The 21,134-nt window shown below is 34.7% G+C and overlaps 1 protein-coding gene across 1 annotated transcript; it reads left to right on the top strand.

Annotated features, from left to right (window-relative positions):
* The first annotated feature begins 14,092 nt into the window (after positions 1 to 14,092).
* LOC132030999 (protein NRT1/ PTR FAMILY 1.2-like) lies at positions 14,093 to 20,783 on the top strand. The gene is made up of 5 exons (XM_059420828.1): positions 14,093 to 14,523; positions 15,358 to 15,575; positions 16,386 to 16,627; positions 19,075 to 19,383; positions 19,889 to 20,783. The coding sequence occupies exons 1-5, from the start codon at positions 14,427 to 14,429 to the stop codon at positions 20,778 to 20,780; spliced, it is 1,758 nt and encodes a 585-aa protein (XP_059276811.1). The 5' UTR covers positions 14,093 to 14,426; the 3' UTR covers positions 20,781 to 20,783.
* Positions 20,784 to 21,134: the final 351 nt, after the last annotated feature.

Below are 21,134 nucleotides of genomic sequence, written 5' to 3' on the forward strand. Positions count from 1 at the left end.
GTTCTTGTTTAGCAGTTCACAATATCTTAATTATATATTGTTGGACAGCTACATCTGTTTGATACTCTCTCCGTCTCAAATTATTTGTCGTTTTTTTAGTTTTACACGTCCCATAAGAAATACGTAATTATGAGGGTAGTTGACTAACTTTACCTTTATTTATGTCTAAATTATAATCTCTCTCCATAAATGTTTACTCTATTTATGTGTCATCTCCATTAATGATAGAATTCTATTAAGGGTAAAATGGAAAAAATAATTAATTGTGCCTAAAACAACAAATAATTTGAGACGACTATTTTTAGTAATCACGTCAGATAATTTGAGACGGAGGGAGTATTTGGCTAGAGGTATCTCCGGGACTATAAATGAGTGTTAGAGTACCATTACATTATGTATGATTCTTTAACAAACTATTTAACAATATTAACGGAAATTAATGATTTTGTAATAAAATCATAAAGAATGATATGTATTTTAGTGAGCGTTGGATATAATAATATTTAAAACTTGCCTAATTAAGCCCGAAAATTACGCCAAATTATAATTAATTTATCTTACGGAGGAGACGGAATTTTGATAAAAGCATGTGAACCCGAATACTCTTTGAAAGAGAGTATGGCCTCATTTGTTTTCATTAAGATTAAGACGTCTGAATCTGAATGCACATCTAAATGATTAAGATGTTGTCTCTAGATCTGAATACTGAATAATTCATACTGTTTGCTTTTCAACATCTGTGTGCACAATGTATTTATTTAAATATAATAAATATGCAATCCAAATAAAAAAGTAACTAAATATTAGAAAATAAATATAAATTTAACAAAATAAAAATATTATTTGATAAAAAATAAAACATTTATGTTTGCTAGTAATGATGGAGACGTTTGTAGTGGTGGTGCGGTGGGTCTGGGAGTCGGAGTGGGGGTAAGGTAGATGGGTGATGTTGGTGGGGGAGGGGGTTGGGGTGGAGTGGATAAGTGGGAGTTGGGGGGGGGGGGGTGGAGGTGGAGTTGGTGTTGAGTGGGGGGTAGGGGTTGGGGGTGGGTGGGTAGTCGTGGTGGTGAGGGGTTGGGGTGATGTTGGTGGTGGTAGTTAGTGCGGGGTGGGGTGGGTAGTAGAGGGTTGGGATGGGTGGTGGGAGTGGGGTGGAGCCAGTGGTAAAAATTAATCCATATAAAATACCTCTTAATGATATTAAGACTTTCAGATCTCAATGATTAAGATCTATTCAGACCAAATGAGTACTTTGATCTTAATGTAAACAAATCCATTTCATGACCTAAGGTCTGAATCATTCAAATTCAGACCTCCATCAAGTGCAAACAAATGAGGCCTGATACTCCCTAGATAACGTGTTTAGAAGATCACTCACTAATTTACTAGTTGGGTATATAAGACACTTTGAAAATGTAGGGTGTGTAAATGGTTGCCCGTGATAAAGAGGTGTGTCACAGGGATTTGTTCTCAAGGTTAGAAGGTAAATTATGTATTCTCTCAATTAACTACTCCCTCCGTCTCATTTTATATGAAGGTGTTTGAGTCGGCATAAAGCTTAAATAAAGGAAGAGTTTTAAACTTGTGGTCTAAAACAAGCAATAGAAATTTATGTGGCTAGAAATCATTTCATTAAGGGTGAAAAGGTAAATTTGAAGTTGAATTGTTACTAAATATAGAAATGTGTCATTCTTTTTGCCTTTTGGGACAGACTAAAAAAATAAAGAGTGTCATATAAATTCGGACAAAGGGAATATGATTCATTGATACTGACGTATGTGAAAGTATGTTGTCATGTATTCTCTAAATTGGTATAAATATCGGGTGCGTGTAAGATTTTGTCGATATAATATAGTATTGATATGACATATTGCCTATTTTTATTGAATACCTAAAATGACCGGACAAGGAGAGGAGAAAGATGCATATATTTCCTATAACAGAAAGGCACAAGCCCACAATAAACTAAGTGGAGGTCATTTATAGAATATTTTAATTTGAGGCACAAGATAAGAAGCAACATGATAACCACAAAGTGAAAGAGTCCTAAAAATTCAATCTTTGCATTATTTGATACACAGAAAAGTCACTAAGTCTTCCATTTTGAGTTTTGACAAAGACTTTTAAGCAGCCACTTCTTCTAGTGCTTCCTAAAGAAAAATGTTTCTTTAACTAATTTAACTTACCGATAACAATGTGTGTGTGTGTGTGTGGCTCTTTCTGGTGTTCAAAATTAAAATAGTGGTCTGAATTTCGAAAGTGATCACATAGTGTGAAGTTTTAAGTTCAAAATTGATACTTTCAGACTAAGCGTTTAATTTTGAAAAAGTGGCTAACTTAATACAAAGGTCGCAAAAGGTGGCCACTTGATGTAAACAACACTATATTGCTTTAGCAATTTTGTATTTGAAATTCATCGAATCAATTAATTCGAATTCGCATTGCATAAGTTTCTTTACGAAGTTAAGATGCTCCCCACCAATTAAATGGTTTGATATATTCATGTTTTATTGAGATTGATAATGAGGCTTAGAAAAAAGGGGAATTTTCATTATGGTGCATATGAACATGTGTAAGAAACAAATATATGGTTCTATTATGAGCACGAATAAAGAATTATCTAACATATTTTCGTAAAGGAAATAGTCGATAAAACTTAAGCCAAAAATAATAAATATATGATTACTTCTAAGTCTGTCAAATTGATATAATAATAGATAGCAAAATCATTTGAGATGCCTTCAGAGTTCACACTATAATTAGCAATAAATACTCTTTGCTTTTACATATCCAAAGCTAAGAAAACTCATCATTTATCAAGAGATTTATCTGCATTTACTTCAAATTTATTTTTAAGTGTTGATACATATTATTCCCGATGTATGTAATGTAATTAACATGTTTCAATTTTTATTTTCTTTTGATTTATTTTATGCAGAGGAATTCACCCTTTGATGGGTCAGCCAAAGGATGAACATATGGACTGGACTCTGCCTTGAAGTGGGCTAGTTTCCCAACAAGGGCCACAATGATACCAACTGATAAGATTTATTTTGAGGATCTTTAACATTTTTAGTAAAACGGCAAAACAAAAATAATCAAAAGACTTATTTCGTCTTTGTGATTATTTCAAATAAAAATTATCTACCAATAGGATTATTCGTATTGTATAGTCTCTTCTGAAGCCACTCTTTTTATTTTTTTATTTTTTGGAGATCCTATCTATGTTAACTTAGTAGGTTAAATTTCACCATTAAGAATAAGAGGGTGAACTTTTATATATTTTTTAGACAAATTTAGCTCACCTAGCGAGGACAAAAGTTAAATAGTAGCTTCAAAAGAGGTCAGCTGTATAAGTGCCTCAGATCAATATGTGAAATGGAATGGATCCTTCTTTATGATTTTTCACCCGGTATTTCATATCTATTGTAGGACGTCAATTAATCAAAACTCGCGTCACACATAAGCTTATTAAAATGAAATGGTTTTGAATAGAACAGTACGATTGAAAACAGAGAATTTATATAGCCAATATTAACTAATTAATTTGAAATTGAAGCGCAGTTGATTGATTGATATATTTGTTGTATCGTTTATGTATACCCTTGAAATTCGGTTTCACGAATTATTACTCTATGTGCGAAGTATATAATTAAGCTTAGATATTATTTTTTACAGTGGGCACTTACGATTTAAAACGATATGATACTTGAACAAAACATGCAAACTGAAAAAGAGGGTGGAGAAAAAGCAAACTAACGAACAACACGCAAAACTTGTCCTCAAATTCATTTATAGCATGAATTGTAGTCACTTTACAAGTTTGGCATGAATTTTATACAATCTAACTACTAAAAGTTAGCTTAATGTATGTTCCACATCTAGCTAGTCATTCGAAAAGCTTGTTCAACCTCGTTAAAAATCATCTAAAAAGGAAACAAAAATATTAGTCTTTTTCTTCCTCAAATATTTACTTTTAAGTGCTTGTAGGTTTGTTGAGTTGATTGCTCAGATGGTCATTCAATTTTGAGTGTTGGCAATCAAAATCTTTTTTTTTTCTTTTTTTTTTTTTGTCTTTCAAAAGCCACTTTACTTTACCTAGTTAGCTTCAATGGTCATCTTCACTAAATTTTGTATTTTCAAAATAAAACACTAATTAAGAATTTGACTCATTTATTAGAATCCAGCCCCACCCCAAACCGACCTAATACTGACCAGACCCAACACTTTTTATTCAAAAAATATGTTCAGGCCCTGCTCAAAGATAACTAGTTAAGAATGACGGAACATTTAACATTCCGTCGCACCCCCTTCAGTGGTACTAGATTGCAATTCTACTACTTTCCCCGTCCCAATTTATGTGATATAGTTTGATTATGCACGGAGTTTAAGAAAGAAATGAAGATTTTTACAATTTGTGGTCTAAAACAAGCCATAGATATTTTTGTGGCTGTAAATCATTTTATCAAGCTGTAAAAGGGGAAGTTTTAAGTTACATTATTTCTAAATATAGAAATATATCATTCTTTTTGGGACAAATCAAAAAAGAAAGTGTATCACATAAATTGACATAGAGGGAGTAGTATATAGTTTGGCTAAAGATTCTGTTATGCTAAATGGTAATGGCAAGACTACAAACTGTTTAGAGCTAAAGTTGAACATGACACTTCATAATTTTGGGACCTCAGCTAGAGTCAATTGTTGCTAATACTATTGCTCCATTTTTCCCTCTTGATTTTCACAAAAAGAAAATATTAGCGCTTGAGTCTTTTTTTAAAATGATCGAAAAGAATAGTGAGCCGAGTCAGATATTGGGTCTGTTTAGGTTTGGTTCGCATTTTAAATTTATCCAGGTTTTTAAATTTCACTGTCAAATATAAAACCCGGTGAAGATGATCATTGAAACTAATTAGGTGAAGTAAAATGGCTTCGAAACACAAAAGAAAGATAAAGTCATAAATGACTTTAATGCCAATTACCAAGGGTGGAGCCACGTTAGCTCCAGGGGGTATCCGAACCCCCTTGGTGAAAAATTACAGTGTATTTTCAAAGTTAAAATTATTTTATTATGTATATATAGTAGATGTTGAACTCCCTGACTTCTTCGTCTATTTACCTTTTAGAATTTTTGAACCCCCTAGATGAAAATCCTGGCTCCGCCACTGTCGTTTGGTCGATTATATTGGAGAAATTAGTTCCATTGTAAAGTTTTGCATTAGATAATAATATTCGGTTAGACTCATAATAACAAAATAATTAATCGCCGTATGATGAATGCAATATACTTTGATTGGCGATATTAAATAATGTATGCTCTAAATTATTCGTGAATACATATATGCGGGAAAAATATGAGATAAGAATATGTGTATCAGCAATGCGCGGGGTATTAAACTATATAAAGATTAAAAAAGGACAAAAGTGTAAATATACCCCTCAACTTGCGATTTAGAGCAGATATATCCCTTGTTAAAAAAGTAGTGCATATATGCCCCTCTCGTTACACAAATGAACCAAATGGTGCAAATATACCCTTTTATTCGAACAATTAAAAAAAAATTATTTAGCTTATTTTCAATTAAAAAATATCACGCGGCTTTAAAAAAATAATAATTCTATCCATTTTCTTTAGTAGACTTATTTTTTAAAAGTCACGTGACAATATTTTTCTAATGGGTTGTCTGGTTCGTTTAAAAAAAAATCTTTGTGGTTTAAAAATTACAAGTCTACCATTTTTTAAAGGGTCATTTGCACGATTACCCTTCAAAGGCACTGGTCTTTAATTTTTTCCCCTCAAATTGGTGGTCTTTAATTTTTGCCCTTTGTCAAATACCATGAGGTTTGGGGTTTGAACCCCGTCTCAGTAAAAAAAAAAAAAATTAAGCTTCTTTATGATTTTTCACCCGGTATTTCATATCTATTGTAGGACGTCAATTAATCAAAACTCGCGTCACACATAAGCTTATTAAAATGAAATGGTTTTGAATAGAACAGTACTATTGAAAACAGAGAATTTATATAGCCAATATTAACTAATTAATTTGAAATTGAAGCGCAGTTGATTGATTGATATATTTGTTGTATTGTTTATGTATACCCTTGAAATTCGGTTTCACGAATTATTACTCTATGTGCGAAGTATATAATTAAGCTTAGATATTATTTTTTACAGTGGGCACTTACGATTTAAAACGATATGATACTTGAACAAAACATGCAAACTGAAAAAGAGGGTGGAGAAAAAAGCAAACTAACGAAACACGCAAAACTTGTCCTCAAAATCATTTTCAGCATGAATTGTAGTCACTTTACAAGTTTGGCATGAATTTTATACAATCTAACTACTAAAAGCTAGCTTAATGTATGTTCCACATCTAGCTAGTCATTCGAAAAGCTTGTTCAACCTCGTTAAAAATCATCTAAAAAGGAAACAAAAATATTAGTCTTTTTCTTCCTCAAATATTTACTTTTAAGTGCTTGTAGGTTTATTGAGTTGATTGCTCAGATGGTCATTCAATTTTGAGTATTGGCAATCAAAATCCTTTTTTTTTTCTTTTTTTTTTTTTTTTTTTTTTTTTTTTGTCTTTCAAAAGCCACTTTACTTTACCTAGTTAGCTTCAATGGTCATCTTCACTAAATTTTGTATTTTCAAAATAAAACACTAATTAAGAATTTGACTCATTTATTAGAATCCAGCCCCACCCCAAACCGACCTAATACTGACCAGACCCAACACTTTTTATTCAAAAAATATGTTCAGGCGCTCATTTCATGAGCTCAAACCCGAGATAACTAGTTAAGAATGAAGGAACATTTAACATTCCATCGCACCCCCTTCAGTGGTACTAGATTGCAATTCTACTACTTCCCCCGTCCTAATTTATGTGATATAGTTTGACTATGCACGGAGTTTAAGAAAGAAATGATGGTTTTTGAAACTTGTGGTCTAAAACAAGCCATAGATATTTTTGTGGCTGTAAATCATTTTATCAAGGGTAAAAGGGGAAGTTTTAAGTTAAAATTATTTCTAACTATAGAAATGTATCGTTCTCTTTTGCACAAACCAAAAATGAAATTAGAATGATAAGATAGTATATAGTTTGGGTAAAGATTCTGTTATGCTAAATGGTAATGGCAAGACTACAAACTGTTTGGAGCTAAAGTTGAACATGACACTTCATAATTTTGGGACCTCAGCCAGAGTCAATTGTTGCTAATACTATTTCTCCATTTTTCCCTCTTGATTTTCACAAAAAAGAAAATATTAGCGCTTGAGTCTTTTTTAAAATGATCGAAAAGAATAACGAGTCCGAGTCAAATATTGGGTCGGTTTAGGTTTTGGTTCGCGTTTTAAATTTATCCAGGTTTTTAAATTTTACTGTCAAATATAAAATCCGGTGAAGATGATCATTGAAACTAATTAGGTGAAGTAAAATGGCTTCGAAACACAAAAGAAAGATAAATGACTTTAATGCCAATTACCTAAACTCGGATGATCAAATCTAGTCGCTTATTATGCATAGACAACATAGTCATGTAACTGGTTTTACAAGAGTCACAACAAATTTTTTATGCTAACACCAATGCGGCAAAGGAGTCGAAATTAGTTCCAGTGTAAAGTTTTGCATTAGATAATAGTATTCGGTTAGACGCATAATAACAAAATAATTAATCGCCGTACGATGAATGCAACATACTTTGGTTGGCGATATTAAATAATATATGTACTAAATTATTCGTGAATACATATAGGCGGGAAAAATATGAGATAAGAATATGTGTATCAGCAATGTGCGGGGTATTAAACTATATAAATATTAAAAAAGGACAAAAGTGTAAATTACCCCTCAACTTGCGATTTAGAGCAGATATATCCCTCGTTAAAAAAGTGGTGCATATATACCCCTCTCGTTACACAAATGGACCAAATGGTGCAAATATACCCTTTTATTTGAACAATTTTTTTAAAAAATTAAAAAAATATCACGTGGCTTTAAAAACCTTACGTAAGCCTTACATACGGCGGAAAATGGCAAGTGGCGACATGGAAAGGCCATAAGAGTAAGTCTGAATATATTTGTTCTGTCGGAAACAGAAAGTTCTGGACGGCGGGGATGTGATATATAGTCGTATGCTTTGTAAGGTATTGTTGGTATTTGCTGCATACAGATTTCGAATGATAAGAATTTGTAAAGGTGACATGGAAGACCGAAAAAGGTAAAATAGTAATTGTACAAGAAAGGATGTGTTACGAATATGCCTCGAAATCTGAAACCTTGATCGCTCCAGTATTATGTAATAAAGGCCATACGAAAAAGCGTACGCGATTATAGCAAGATTAAGGCACTGAATTCCACCAAAGTTTCGAGTTAGCCGTGCTCAGGTGGGAGCAATTCATGATGGGTGACCCCGGGAAGTATGCAAGAAATTCCAAAGATTAGGCTGTAAAAGAAAAATGAAAAACCAGTAATGGCCTAAGTGAAATTAGAATATACGAGATGGAGACCATAAAAGGCCACGTAACGCGCAACGGGCTAGACTAGAGAAAAGATAGAAAGTACGTCACGGCTCCGAATTGGATAAGGACGGAAGTATTTTGTGGGTTAGTTGATACTAATTATATGTGTATATGTATATGAACATGTATGATATCTCATATGTGAGGGTATCGACGAAAGTAAAAGGAAAAACTTATGATAAGAAATCTTGCTATGTTGTACACGGAGTTGAAAAGAAGAACTGTTGGCATATAAGGAGCCCTTAAAGGGGGGGAGACTATATTATATTAGACCAAAAAGGGAAACCTATGACATAAACCGAGGATTTGTGTAAAGGCTGAGAATAAGTAAGTGGAGAATGGGCATAAAGAGAAGAACGACCACAAACGGGACCCCCGAAGTGCTATAAGACCTATAAGATCGGTTGAACATTCGAGGACGAATGTTCTAAAGGGGGGGGGGAGGATGTTATATCCCGTATTTCATACATTCGGATAATTCGAGAAAGTCGTGGCAAGTTAAGGACAAGATCATTTTCAAGAATTATTTTAATGTACGAGTTGCTAGGAATATTATTTATGAACATTAGTAGTATGGAAAGATTTGGAAAGGCCATGGTAAAAAGAGAAATTTGCAAAATGACCAATGGAAATAATGTGGAAGTGTTAGGGGTAAGTGGTAATATTGAGAAAAGTCGAAGGGCAAAACGGTAATTTTACACAAGGTTCATGAAAATTCCAAAGAGGCCATATTGGCCATGTGACAAAAAAAGGGAAAGAAAAAGGATGAAAATGATGACAATTAAGTCATCTTTTAATTTCAAGAAAATTCTAGAAAAGGAAAGAATGGGCATGTGACTAATTGGGATGGAAGGACTTAAGTGTAAATATGAATAAGTGATGGAAAAAAAAAGGATAAATAAAGCATAATTCTCTTCATCTTTTAGAAGATGAAGAAACTTGAGAAAGAGAAGCGGGAGACATAAGGCCATTCCTACCATATGGAGGAAAATGGACCATGGGAAATCTTGAGCAAAAAAATTTATTTCTCCTTGAATTCCTACTAATTCGAGGGTCCTCTCCAACGTGGGATAATTATTTGAGCAAGAAAGTTACTCTTGGTTGCAAGTTCATGATCCAAGACAAGAAGAGAATCAAGGAAAAAGGTAAGCATTAGCCTTCTCTTATATGTATGGATGGTTGTATATGTGTGGTATGTAGAAAATGAATGAAATTCATGAAACCTTGTGTTGAGAACGCGGGCCGTGTATGCGGTGATGTGGCCGTGTGCATGTGTGATTTGTAGGAGCAATGATTCAATGATTCTACTTAGTATTTTAGTTGTTGTTGTCGAGAATTCTATGTTGACAATGAAAGTGCGATGGTTTTAGTTAGAGTTGTAAAAGTGGAGCTTGGCCGTGTGGTGTATAGGTTGTGTAGGAAAATGAATAAATTTCTATGTAGTAATTTGATTGTTGTTGATATGTATTCTATGATGAAAATGAGAATTTGATGGTTTAAATTGCATGTTGAATGGTTACGGGTTGATTTGGAAGCCAACATGATTTTGGTGTCGTTTCCTTATTTATGAGAATAATGTTGCTAATGTGTGTGTTGTTGGGATAATTGATGAATTGGGAAGCAAGAAATGCATTGTTGTTGCTCTTAGGGGAAATTGGGAAGATAGTATGTGGTTGGATTATTGCGAATAATTGTTGGTATTATTGTTGATCCGTGGCCGAGTTCCATTCTCGGATTTTCTCGTGGTATTGTTAAACCGAGATAGAATCTCGGGGATGGTGCATCTATTAGAAATGCCGCCGAAATTTTAAGAATATAAGTGAATTTATTTGAAAGATTAAGACAAGTATTGATTAAGATTGAATTCTTAAAGCTTTGTGATTAATATTTGGTAAATATGACCAATTGTAGATTTTGGAGGAAACGGGATTTGAATTTGGAGAAGCGTAAGAGACAAATAAGGTATGTAAGGCTTACTCTTTTTTTTCTTTGTCATGTCCTAGTTGTAATAGGCTTGATTACAAGTCTCGGGGACGATTCTACTCTTAGAAATCCGAGCTTATGTTTGACCCTTTTTCATTCAGTATAATTGAATTAGGTATATTATGTTTAGTTAAGAAAAGTGGGTTTGAACATATGTAACTTCCACCAACGGAATCGATTACCCGAACTTTCGTAGATGACATTATAAGGCCAAATGTTTATAATTTACGTATGCCACCTCGACTTGACCCGAGGTGGGCCCACAGTTCCCGAGACCTATTTGTATTGTTCTATTTGTCCTTTTACCGTACGATAATTAAGGAAATCTTTGACTATTGTTCCGAACTTGATATAAGTATTCTGGTTTGACTATTCTGATATAAACGCTTCGGTACGAATGATCTGATTTGAATATTTTGATATAAGCATTCCGATGTAAATATTCCGATATAAGTATTCTGATATAAGCATTCTATTCGATATATATATGTTCGACATAAGCATTCGATCTAAGTATTCTCGGTATAAGCATTCCGATACGATAACTCCGATATGAGTATTCGGCATGAGCGTCCGATATAAGTAACTCCGTTATGTATTTGGATATGAGTCGTCCGATCCGAGTATTCTAATATGAGTATGCTCTATAAGCCTTAATGTTCTTCATGTCCAATCTTGGAACGCTTAAAAAGTCCGAAGAGGTTTCTGTACTACAAACGCTCATAACTTCCGATACTAACTCGGTAGAACCCGAAATTCGTTTCTGAGCCTTCGAATGTCGGTAAATGTACGTATTCATCGAGTCTGGATTTATGTGCATATGGTTTCTCATGACTCTGCTCGTGCAAGGCTCAATGTATCTGTTCACTGCGTCCCGGGCCAGGATCTGTTATCGTGCGCATGCCTCTGTGTCTGTCCACTGCGTCCCGGGCCAGGTTCTGTTATCGTGCGAGTTCCCCTGCACGGTTCACCGCGTCCCTCATAGGCGGGCCGGTTCGTTGTTTATGCTTATGATATGATGATATGGGGACGGCGGCCAGGATGGCATATGTTCTGTCTGTTCACCGCGTCCCGTACTAGAGGGCCGGGTTCTGTTACCGCGTCCCTCACTGGAGGGCCGGGATCTGTTATTAGCATATGTATATGATAATATATGGTCTGTTATGCATAATTTGTGATCTGAAAGTATGCATTTTGATATTCTGGATAAGATATGCATTTTCTGTACTTCTGATTCTGATAATGACTCTGTATGTCTTACTCCTGCACTTCTGATTTTGATAAGGCTCTGTCTATTATGCCTCTCGTATTTTAGGTTCGACCACGAACCGTCCGTATATCTCTACGCATGTCCGCTCGATTACGAATGCGTCCGACACGCCTTCCGTACGTCCGACTCGATTACGGGTCTGTTCGATATAGCTCTATACGTCTGCGTCCGATATATGACCTCATCTGAGCATTCTGTACGTTCGGTATTCCGTCCGATATATGACCTCGTCTGAACATTCTGTACGTTCTGCCCTCCGTCTGACGCGTGACATCACCGTGCGCTCCGTATTTTCTCGCACCTCTTCGACATGCGATCCGTAATTGTAAAATAAGCATTTTAGTACTGCTGACTTACTTACCTTCTCGTACTCCTTTTCCGATATACGAGATGTGTATGTCCGATTTGTGTCGAAAAATAAGCGTCCGATATTTTGACTAATGTATTTATCTTTTAGTCCCGTTTGTTTCGCTTATGGTTCGTTTTCCGTATTGCATGCCTTACATGCTCGCACATTTTCCGCATCGACCTCCTCGTTTTCGGGGGCCGCGTTTCATGCCACGCAGTACTCCCTGCATTTAGCCGAAGTTATTATAAGCGTGTTCCCAGCACAGAGATGGCAAGCTCCATTCTCCCGTGAGGGTCGCCAAGTCGAGTTTGTTTGTTATGATTTGACGATGATGTTAGAGACTTTGTAGACGGCGTCGCGGGTATTGTTGTCGGTCCGTAAGTTGGCTTCGTCACAAATTGATATGTCGGTCCGTGTTATGTATTGAATTTTGTATGATTATAAATTTGTTCGATTTGAAGGCTACGAGAAAGAATATTTCGAAAAAATTTTGCTATGTATTTTATCTCATTTGGTTTAAGAAGTTTGGCGTGATTTGTACGCAAGAAGAGTCCGAGGGTTCGCTAGCTAAGTATGGTCGGGTGCCCATCACACCCTAATAAGATCAGGGTGTGACAAAAAATAAGTAAGTCTATCCATTTTCTTTAGTAGACTTATTTTTTTAAAAGTCACGTGACAATATTTTTCTAATGGGTTGTATGGTTCGTTTAAAAAAAAAAACGTTGTGGCTTTAAAAAACACAAGTCCACCATTTTTAAAGGGTCATTTGCACGATTACCCTTCAAAGGCACTGGTCTTTAATTTTTGTCCTTCGCCTAATACCATGAGGTTTGGGGTTCGAACCCCGGCTCAGTAAAAAAAAAAAAAAAAATCGCAAGGCAGAGTTTCGTAGCAAAATTAGGCCTATCTGCCTTGCGAATCCAAACCTCTGCCTTGCAAAGTTCCTTTTTTTTTTTTTTTTGTTACTGAGCTGGGGTTCGAACCCAAAATCTCGGGGTATTAGGCGAAGGGAAAAAATTAAAGACCACCAATTTGAGGGGCAATCCACACAAAAAAATACTTTTTAAACGAAGCAAACCGGACCCACCAAAAATAAAGTATAATGTGGCTTTAAAAAAATAAGCCCACTCAAAAAAATGGATAGACTTATTTTTTTAAAGCCAGGAGACATTTGTTTAATTAAAAACAAGCTAAATGATTTTTAAAAAAATTCTGTAAGCGAAAAGGGTATATTTTTCCCATTTGTGTAACGGCAGAGGTATATATACACAACTTTTTTAACAAGGAATATATATGTTCTAAATCGCAAAATCGATGGGCATATTTGCACCTTTTCCGTTAAAAAACGCCCATTTAAAGCGTGTAATTCATGCACATCCCTATATATTACAAACTAGAGAGATATTTCTGGAGTTGCCATAATTAGAGAAACGTACGTAATTAATTAAGTCAAAAAAGCTAGACGAACAATGAAAACAAATTAAGATTAGTTTGAAAAGAAAATTAAGTTGATGCCGTAAGTCCGTAACGTTAACAATATGTTCATAACACACTTCCAAAAAATTGAATGACTCATAGGACAGCGATTCATTGTCATCATCTTAGCTGAGATTACAAAGCAGGTAGTGATCATTCGAAATTAATGACGTCTTGGTAGGTCCTACGTGTTGCGAATCCGGATTAATCAGATTAGCGAGTCTTGAATATTGATGTAAAAAGCTAGAAAAAATTAAAGTTAAATATATATACACCTTTATTATACATAATTTTTTACATTATCAGGCCACTCGAAAAGGATATCTATGGCCTACAAGCAAGCTTCTTATGAGATTTGTAATGTTGAAAATAAGGCATGTTATCTGTTATAATAGGTAAGAATGACCTGTTGGTGTAAGAGTTACTTACACTGACAATTGTATATAAATTAAACTCGAAAAAACATTATTGACAGCATAAATGTAAGTCATGGCATATTATTGGCAATATACATGTAGCTTTATTATTTTGTTGAAGGGGTGCATTCTGTGATACCAAAGTTTTTCCATCAAGACAAATGGCATTGTGTTTTGTCGAATTTTTGGAAAAGGAAAATTTCAACTTATGAAGGAATCCGTTTGCATAAGGCAAAAACAAACAGTTAAAAGAGGCTGAACAAAAAAAAAAAAAAAAAATCTCATTAGCTTAATTTCATCATCTTTCTGAACGAAAAACTCACCCTTTCTTTACTCTCTCATTGTCAAAAGTTTTGTATAGGGGAACAAAAAAAAAAAAAAAAAAGACTCTTTCTGAATCATAGTTTTGTGGTGATGGAGAAAAAGGAAAGCTATTCAGAAATAGTGAAGACTTCTGAGGATGTCTCAGATGTTAAAAAAGGTGGCCTTAAAACCATGCCTTTTATTATTGGTAAGTATTTCATCTATTTTTTAGCCTTTTGGTATGGATTTCTTCTCTTGAATTAACGGTATGTTTGGTATGACAGAAGTCATTTTTCAGTAAAATATTTTTCACGAGTATATCATTTTCTTGTGTGTAGTTAAAGAAAAAAAAAAGGTGGGGAGGGGGGGGGTGGGGGTGGGGAATGACTTCCATGATCACTCTTGGGCGGAAGTCATTTAATTCCTTGTAGCTATCTTAATTTTTAACTTCTGCTTATTTGCACCCACAAACACTTAAACATAATTATTACTGTTTCGTACTAAAAATATCCATTTAAAGACTCTCCAATTTACAAATATTATTATTAGTCTTTAGTATATTGTTATACATTACGGAAAATTATTATTATTATTATTATTTACATGAAAAATTAGTATATTTTTATATATAACGGAAAATATTTTCCCCCTCCAACCAAACACCAAGAAAGAACTTCTAAGGAAAATATTTTACATGAAAAATGACATCATAACGTCTTCTTGAATACCAAACAGATGCTCATGTGTGAAACTACTAAATATTGGACTCGTCTTGTAGAGTTCTATTTCAAATACGGTAAAATTTCGATGTCTACAACGTCATACCAAACAAGCTCATGAAACTACTGAATACGTGAATTTTCAATGGGTGTTCTCGTCTAAACGCCATTTGGAAATATGATTTCTGACGAATAGTTCATCGAAAATGTTTTTGACAACCTAATTTTCGTCAGAAATTCGTGTTTTGTAGTAGTAATACATAATTTCTTCTCTTTTTTTCTAGTTAAAGATTATGATTTATGGTTTTGATTGATGATGACAGCAAATGAGGCATTCGAGAAGGTTGCAAGTGTAGGACTACATGCAAATATGATTTTGTACCTAAAAAATGAGTATCACTTAACTAATGCAACAGGGACAAATATTCTTTTCTGGTGGGGTGCCATATCGAATTTCACACCTATTTTTGGAGCTTTTCTTGCTGATTCTTACTTGGGTCGGTTTTATGTGATTACTTTAGGGACATTCATCAGCCTTATTGTGAGTATACATTAATTCTCTTCTTTTACTATTCTAGTCCTTTGTTACTTTAATTGAAATTTATTATCTCAGAGAACGGTCTAGGACAGATTCTGTGTGTTCAATGAAAATCATTATTTTTTATTCTAATTATGTATTATTAAAAGGATAGTTTGCTGCACGAAGCATCATGCATTCACATAGAGTATGGGAAAGTGTTGCACCCCAGGGTCGTGTAATGTAGGTAGTCTAATTTGACACACTACTAACAAATGGGAATTTCCGTCGGGCATTCCTGATGGTATTGATCGTAAATCTGTTGGAAACTTACTGACGACCCAAATTCCATTGGATTTTTCTACCAAACGCCCGTCAGAAATTCCCTTTTTTATAATAGTGGCACAAGGATTATTGATTGATTCCACGGCTCAAACTATATATACAATACAAAAAAAAAATCAGGATAGGCGTGTGGACAATATTTGGTTTCTATATAACCATTTGGACGATATTTGGTCGAAGTTGAAAAAAAGATTTCTTAAAAGAGTACATATTTGAAAGTTTAAAATTATGTTTCAACATGAATTTCACTTGAAAAAAGAAGTTTGATTCTGTCCGTAAAAATATTACCTTCACTTGAAATACTCCTTAGACAAGTTTTAAAATATTTCACTAGTATTTCAAATAATGAAGTTATTTAGCGAATAATGGACATATCATTTATGGTCAACCATAAACTCACTCTTATTGAGCTCACTGGCTCTATATATTCTGAATTCGCCTCTGTGGTTATTATCCAAATCAAATTTAACAATATTTTTTTGCTTGTAGGGAATGGTGGTCTTGTGGTTAACAGCAATACTAAAAGAAGCAAGGCCATATCCTTGCAACTTAGAATCTAGAAATTGTTCAAAACCAAGCCTTGCCCAATTTTCATTTCTCTTTTCAGCATTTGCATTGATGTCTATTGGAGCTGGTGGAATTAGGCCATGTTCATTAGCCTTTGGTGCAGACCAATTTGACAATCCTAAGAATCCCAACAATGGAAGGATCTTGCAGAGTTTCTTTAATTGGTATGTTATGCATTTTTTGTTTTGTTTTGAAAAGAAAAAAAAAATGCATTTATTATAACGTCACGTTAAAAATTCTGGTGTCCTCGTTTCTTTTTGAGAAATTTATGTATGCTTTTAGTTCTTAAGATACTGATAATTTTTTTTATTGTGATTGATCTTTGTGATATCTGACTAAACATATTTAGGAGCCATTTGGACATGGTTTGAAACCATGAGATGAAACCATGATTTGTTTGGAAATGCAATTTGGATTTCTTAAGTTGTATTTTTTCTTATAGGCATAAAAACCCCACAAGTTGTGAAAACTATCAAAATATTCTCAATTCTTATACAATCTTACTAAATGAGCAAGTCATAGTTCATAACAAAATTAACACGCTACTAGAAGGCCATTCTAAAAATTACAACATCAATTGATCAAACTTTAGTTCAATAAAAAAGAAAATTTAACATGAATAGTAATGTAACTACTCTTTAATATAATCCTCCCACATGGTAGACATAAATAAAGGTTGGTAAATGGTTGGTGGGAGTAATTGTTAAAAATATCTACCAACTTATGGGTATTTTTTTTTTACAAAATATAAACTTATAGGTCTTTTTTTAACAAAATATAAACTTATGGGTCAAGTTTTATATTTAAAATTTCTGAAACCATGGTTTGAAACCCCAAATCATGCCTTTTTGAATGATTTCGGATTTCAAATCATGGTTTGAAACCATGAGATGAAATGCATGTCTAAACGCTGATTTCATCTAATGGTCTGGCGAGATTGACAACGATGTCACACACCGTATTGGAGCGGGATGGATGAAATGGAAGCTCGCATCGGGAGTGTTGTGCGATAAGAAGGTACCGCCTATTATAAAGGGAAAGTTCTACAAAGCGGTGGTTAGACCGGCTATGTTGTATGGGATGATGGAATGCGGCCGCTTAAGAAAGCGCATGTCCAGAAGATGAAGGTAGCTGAGATGGGGATGCTGAGATGGATTTGGGGGCATACCAGGAGAGATAGGATTCGGAATGAAGTGATTTGGGATAAGGTCGGTGTGGCCCCTGTGAAAGATGCGGGAAGGGAAGTTGAGGTGGTTCGGCCAAGTGCAGCGGAGATGCGCTGATGCGCCAGTGAGGAGGTGTGAGAGGATGGCAGTGGTGAGCCTGAAGAGAGGGAGGGGTAGGCAGAAGGCACAGGAGAGAGTGATTCGGCAGGATATGGCATTACTCTAGCTTACCGAGGACATGACCGGTGATAGGAGGGGGTGGAGGTCGAGTATCAGGGTAGAGGGCTAGTGGGGGGCCGAAGGTTTCCTTTCTTGCATTAGGAGTATTTTATCCTGCTTCTATGTGTTGGTCTTGCCAATCTTTGCTATTTTATAATGACTTCGTTGCTTTTGTTATTTCTCATTTTCGCATTGTTTTTATTTGCTTGTCCGTATCTAACTCTTTTCCCTTGTTTGCCTTGTTTTCTTTTGGTGAGGGTCTTTGAAAATGTTCTCTACTACCTTCCAAGGTAGGGGTAAGGTCTGCGTACACTTTACCCTCCCCGGACCCCATATTGTGGGATTTAACTGGGTATGTTGTTGTTGTAAATCGCATGTCCAAATGCCTACTTAATCTTCATTAGCTGAAATTTGTACTTTCTGATCATCTACTTGTGAGTCTTTAGAAATCTACTGAATTATTAACCGGAATACTAGAAAAATCAGAATTTCCAACTAACTTTCCTTAGAACCGTTTGGAAATTTACTCGTTGCAACGGTCAAAGGCGGATCCAGGATTTTTAGTTAGTGGATTCCCAGCAAAGATACTTCGGAATACAAAAATGAGCTTAATAGGTAAAAAAACCCACAGGAGGGGCTCTATCCTGCATCTCTAGCACGGATGCGCCTAGTTACTTTTTGTCACTGAGCCAAGCATCCATATTGTTATTGAGTTCCCATCTAATTATTATTATACCTTGAATATATTTTTCTATACAATTACAAGGTGCCGGAAAAGGTTATGGGTTCCCGGGAACCCCCACTAACCATTGTGGATCCACCCTGGCAATGGTTACCGATGGATGTTATCTGTCGGAAATTGATTTTTCTAATAGTGTGTTATACCATTTAACTACCTAGTTGTCATGTTAACTTTTTACTGTTACTTCATATTTGAGGATAATATAATTTTAAAAATACTCTAGAATATATAATATGTTTTCTACATAAAGGGACAAAAAAATCAAACATTTTAATTATTTAAAATGTGCTAATTATAATTAGTTATATATCACGAGGATCAAAATTAGAATTTATCAATAGCTAAGTGACCACAAGTGCTATCATCCCTTTTTTTAAAAAAAAAAAAATTAAAAAAAATCTCCTTGTTTGTTGGTCTTGGTATATGTTCTCTATTTCTATTATTTATCGTGAATATTATTTCTGTATGCTATTTTTTTCGACAGGTATTATGTAGCAGTAGGGATATCAATATTGATTTCAGCAACTGTCATAGTGTATATTCAGACACAATTTCACTGGGTGGTGGGTTTTGGAGTGCCCGCAGGACTCATGTTTTTGGCAACAGTTTTTTTCCTTTTGGGTTCTGCACTTTTCATTAGGATAAAACAAAATAAGAGTTTGTTTACTGGATTTGCTCAAGTTGTTGCTGTGGCATGGAAAAACAAACACCTTGCTTTGCCTCCTGTGGATTCTAATGGATGGTATCATCATGAGAAGGGTTCAAGATTTACTTTCCCAACCCATAAACTAAGGTATTTTATTTGAAATATTTTGGTTATATATGAACTGTCGAATCCCTTAGACATAAGGAATTAAGGTATATTAGTGTAGTAGCCAAAGGAGTCCAAAATTGCTTCAGATCATATGTTCCAAACCTAGGTATATGTTTTAATCCCCTACGAACTTCTTACTCCGTATCTGATTGTAGTAAACTCAAAAATAAAATGGTGTCAAACTAATTTTATTGTGGCTAATTACGTGCATGTCAAACTTTAATCAAGTGCATTTTGCGGAAGGATTTAAGTCACAGCTGACATTATACAAATTATTTACATTATCAATGCAGTTTAGTATATCATATAGTTGATTAATTATCATTTTTGTCATGTACAAATTAATGTTGTTGTGATTGTGTAAATTATTTTGCACTGTCAGTGCATAAAATGTGAACTCTTTGATATTGGTTTCATTGAATCTTGAATTACAAAGGTTGATTGTCTCATACTCATGAATCTTTATTTTTTTTTTCATCCATAGGTTCCTAAATAAGGCATGTACCATTAGAAACCCAGAGAAAGACTTGAACCCTAGTGGAACATCTTCAAATCCATGGAACCTTTGCACAATTCAACAAGTAGAAGAATTCAAAGCATTGCTCAAAGTAATCCCAATTTGGTCCACAGGCATTATAATAGCAGTAACACTAAGCCAACAAGCCTTTCCAGTGCTACAAGCAAACACAATGGACAGACATTTAATAAAAGGAAGTAATTTCCAAATCCCAGCAGCTTCTTATGGTGCATTTGGAATCCTCACATTGACAATATGGATAGCCATCTACGACCGAGTCCTCGTGCCCTGGATCTCCAAATTCACCAGAAAACCACGAGGTCTCAGCTTCAAACAACGTATGGGGATCGGGCTGTTACTTTCCTGTGCGGCCCAAGCAGCGGCCGCACTAGTTGAAAGAGAAAGACGTTCGCGAGCCCTTAGTCAGGGGCTCGCAGACCATCCACTGTCAGAAGTGGACATGTCAGCAATGTGGCTAGTTCCGCAACATTGTTTAACAGGAATAGCCGAGGCGTTCAACGCGATCGGACAAATAGAATTTTATTATTCTCAATTCCCTAAGAGCATGGCTAGTATTGGAGTGGCGCTATTTTCACTAGGCATGGGATTTGGAAATTTGGCTGGAAGTTTAATTGTTGAAATTGTTGATCATGCTTCAAGAAGAGGAGGGAAAGTGAGTTGGGTGTCAAATAATTTAAACTTAGGTCACTATGATTATTATTATTGGGTTATTTGTTTGTTGAGTGTTGGGAATTTTTTCTACTTCATTGTGTGTGCTTGGGCTTATGGATCTGATGAAGATAAGAGAATTTGGGAGGAAGATCAAGCTGAAAAGAAAGGAGAGATTGTTATGTTATAGACATTTTTAGTATCAAAAATTATTTTTCAGTTTCTTGATTATACTCTGTTGTAACTTAATCCTTTTTTTTCTTTTTCTTGTGCACTCATGAAAAGTGTGAAAATGACATCAAAGTATGTTTACATTTTATATATAACTTCTTCTTTTTTATTAATTTTTAATGTAGGACTCCTTCGTACATCCAATACATTCCTTTTTGGATCCGTTATAGAAGAGTTCTACTAATTATAAAAGGCTAAAGCCTGTTTGGATTGACTTATTTTAGGTGCTTTTAAGCCAGAATAGCTTTTAAGCATTTTTGAAGTGTTTGGATAAAATAAAAAAAATGCTTTTAAGCACTTCTTTTTAAACCAA

Source organism: Lycium ferocissimum, chromosome 9, assembly GCF_029784015.1.
Source record: "Lycium ferocissimum isolate CSIRO_LF1 chromosome 9, AGI_CSIRO_Lferr_CH_V1, whole genome shotgun sequence".
Taxonomy (NCBI): Eukaryota; Viridiplantae; Streptophyta; class Magnoliopsida; order Solanales; family Solanaceae; genus Lycium; species Lycium ferocissimum.

Excerpts from the sequence above, each read along its gene's own strand:
- LOC132030999 (XM_059420828.1), top strand. The coding sequence starts at position 14,427 with ATGGAGAAAAAGGAAAGCTATTCAGAAATAGTGAAGACTTCTGAGGAT. Across the intron at positions 14,524-15,357 it reads AACCATGCCTTTTATTATTG|CAAATGAGGCATTCGAGAAG; the intron begins GTAAGTATTTCA and ends TGATGATGACAG. Across the intron at positions 15,576-16,385 it reads GGACATTCATCAGCCTTATT|GGAATGGTGGTCTTGTGGTT; the intron begins GTGAGTATACAT and ends TTTTGCTTGTAG.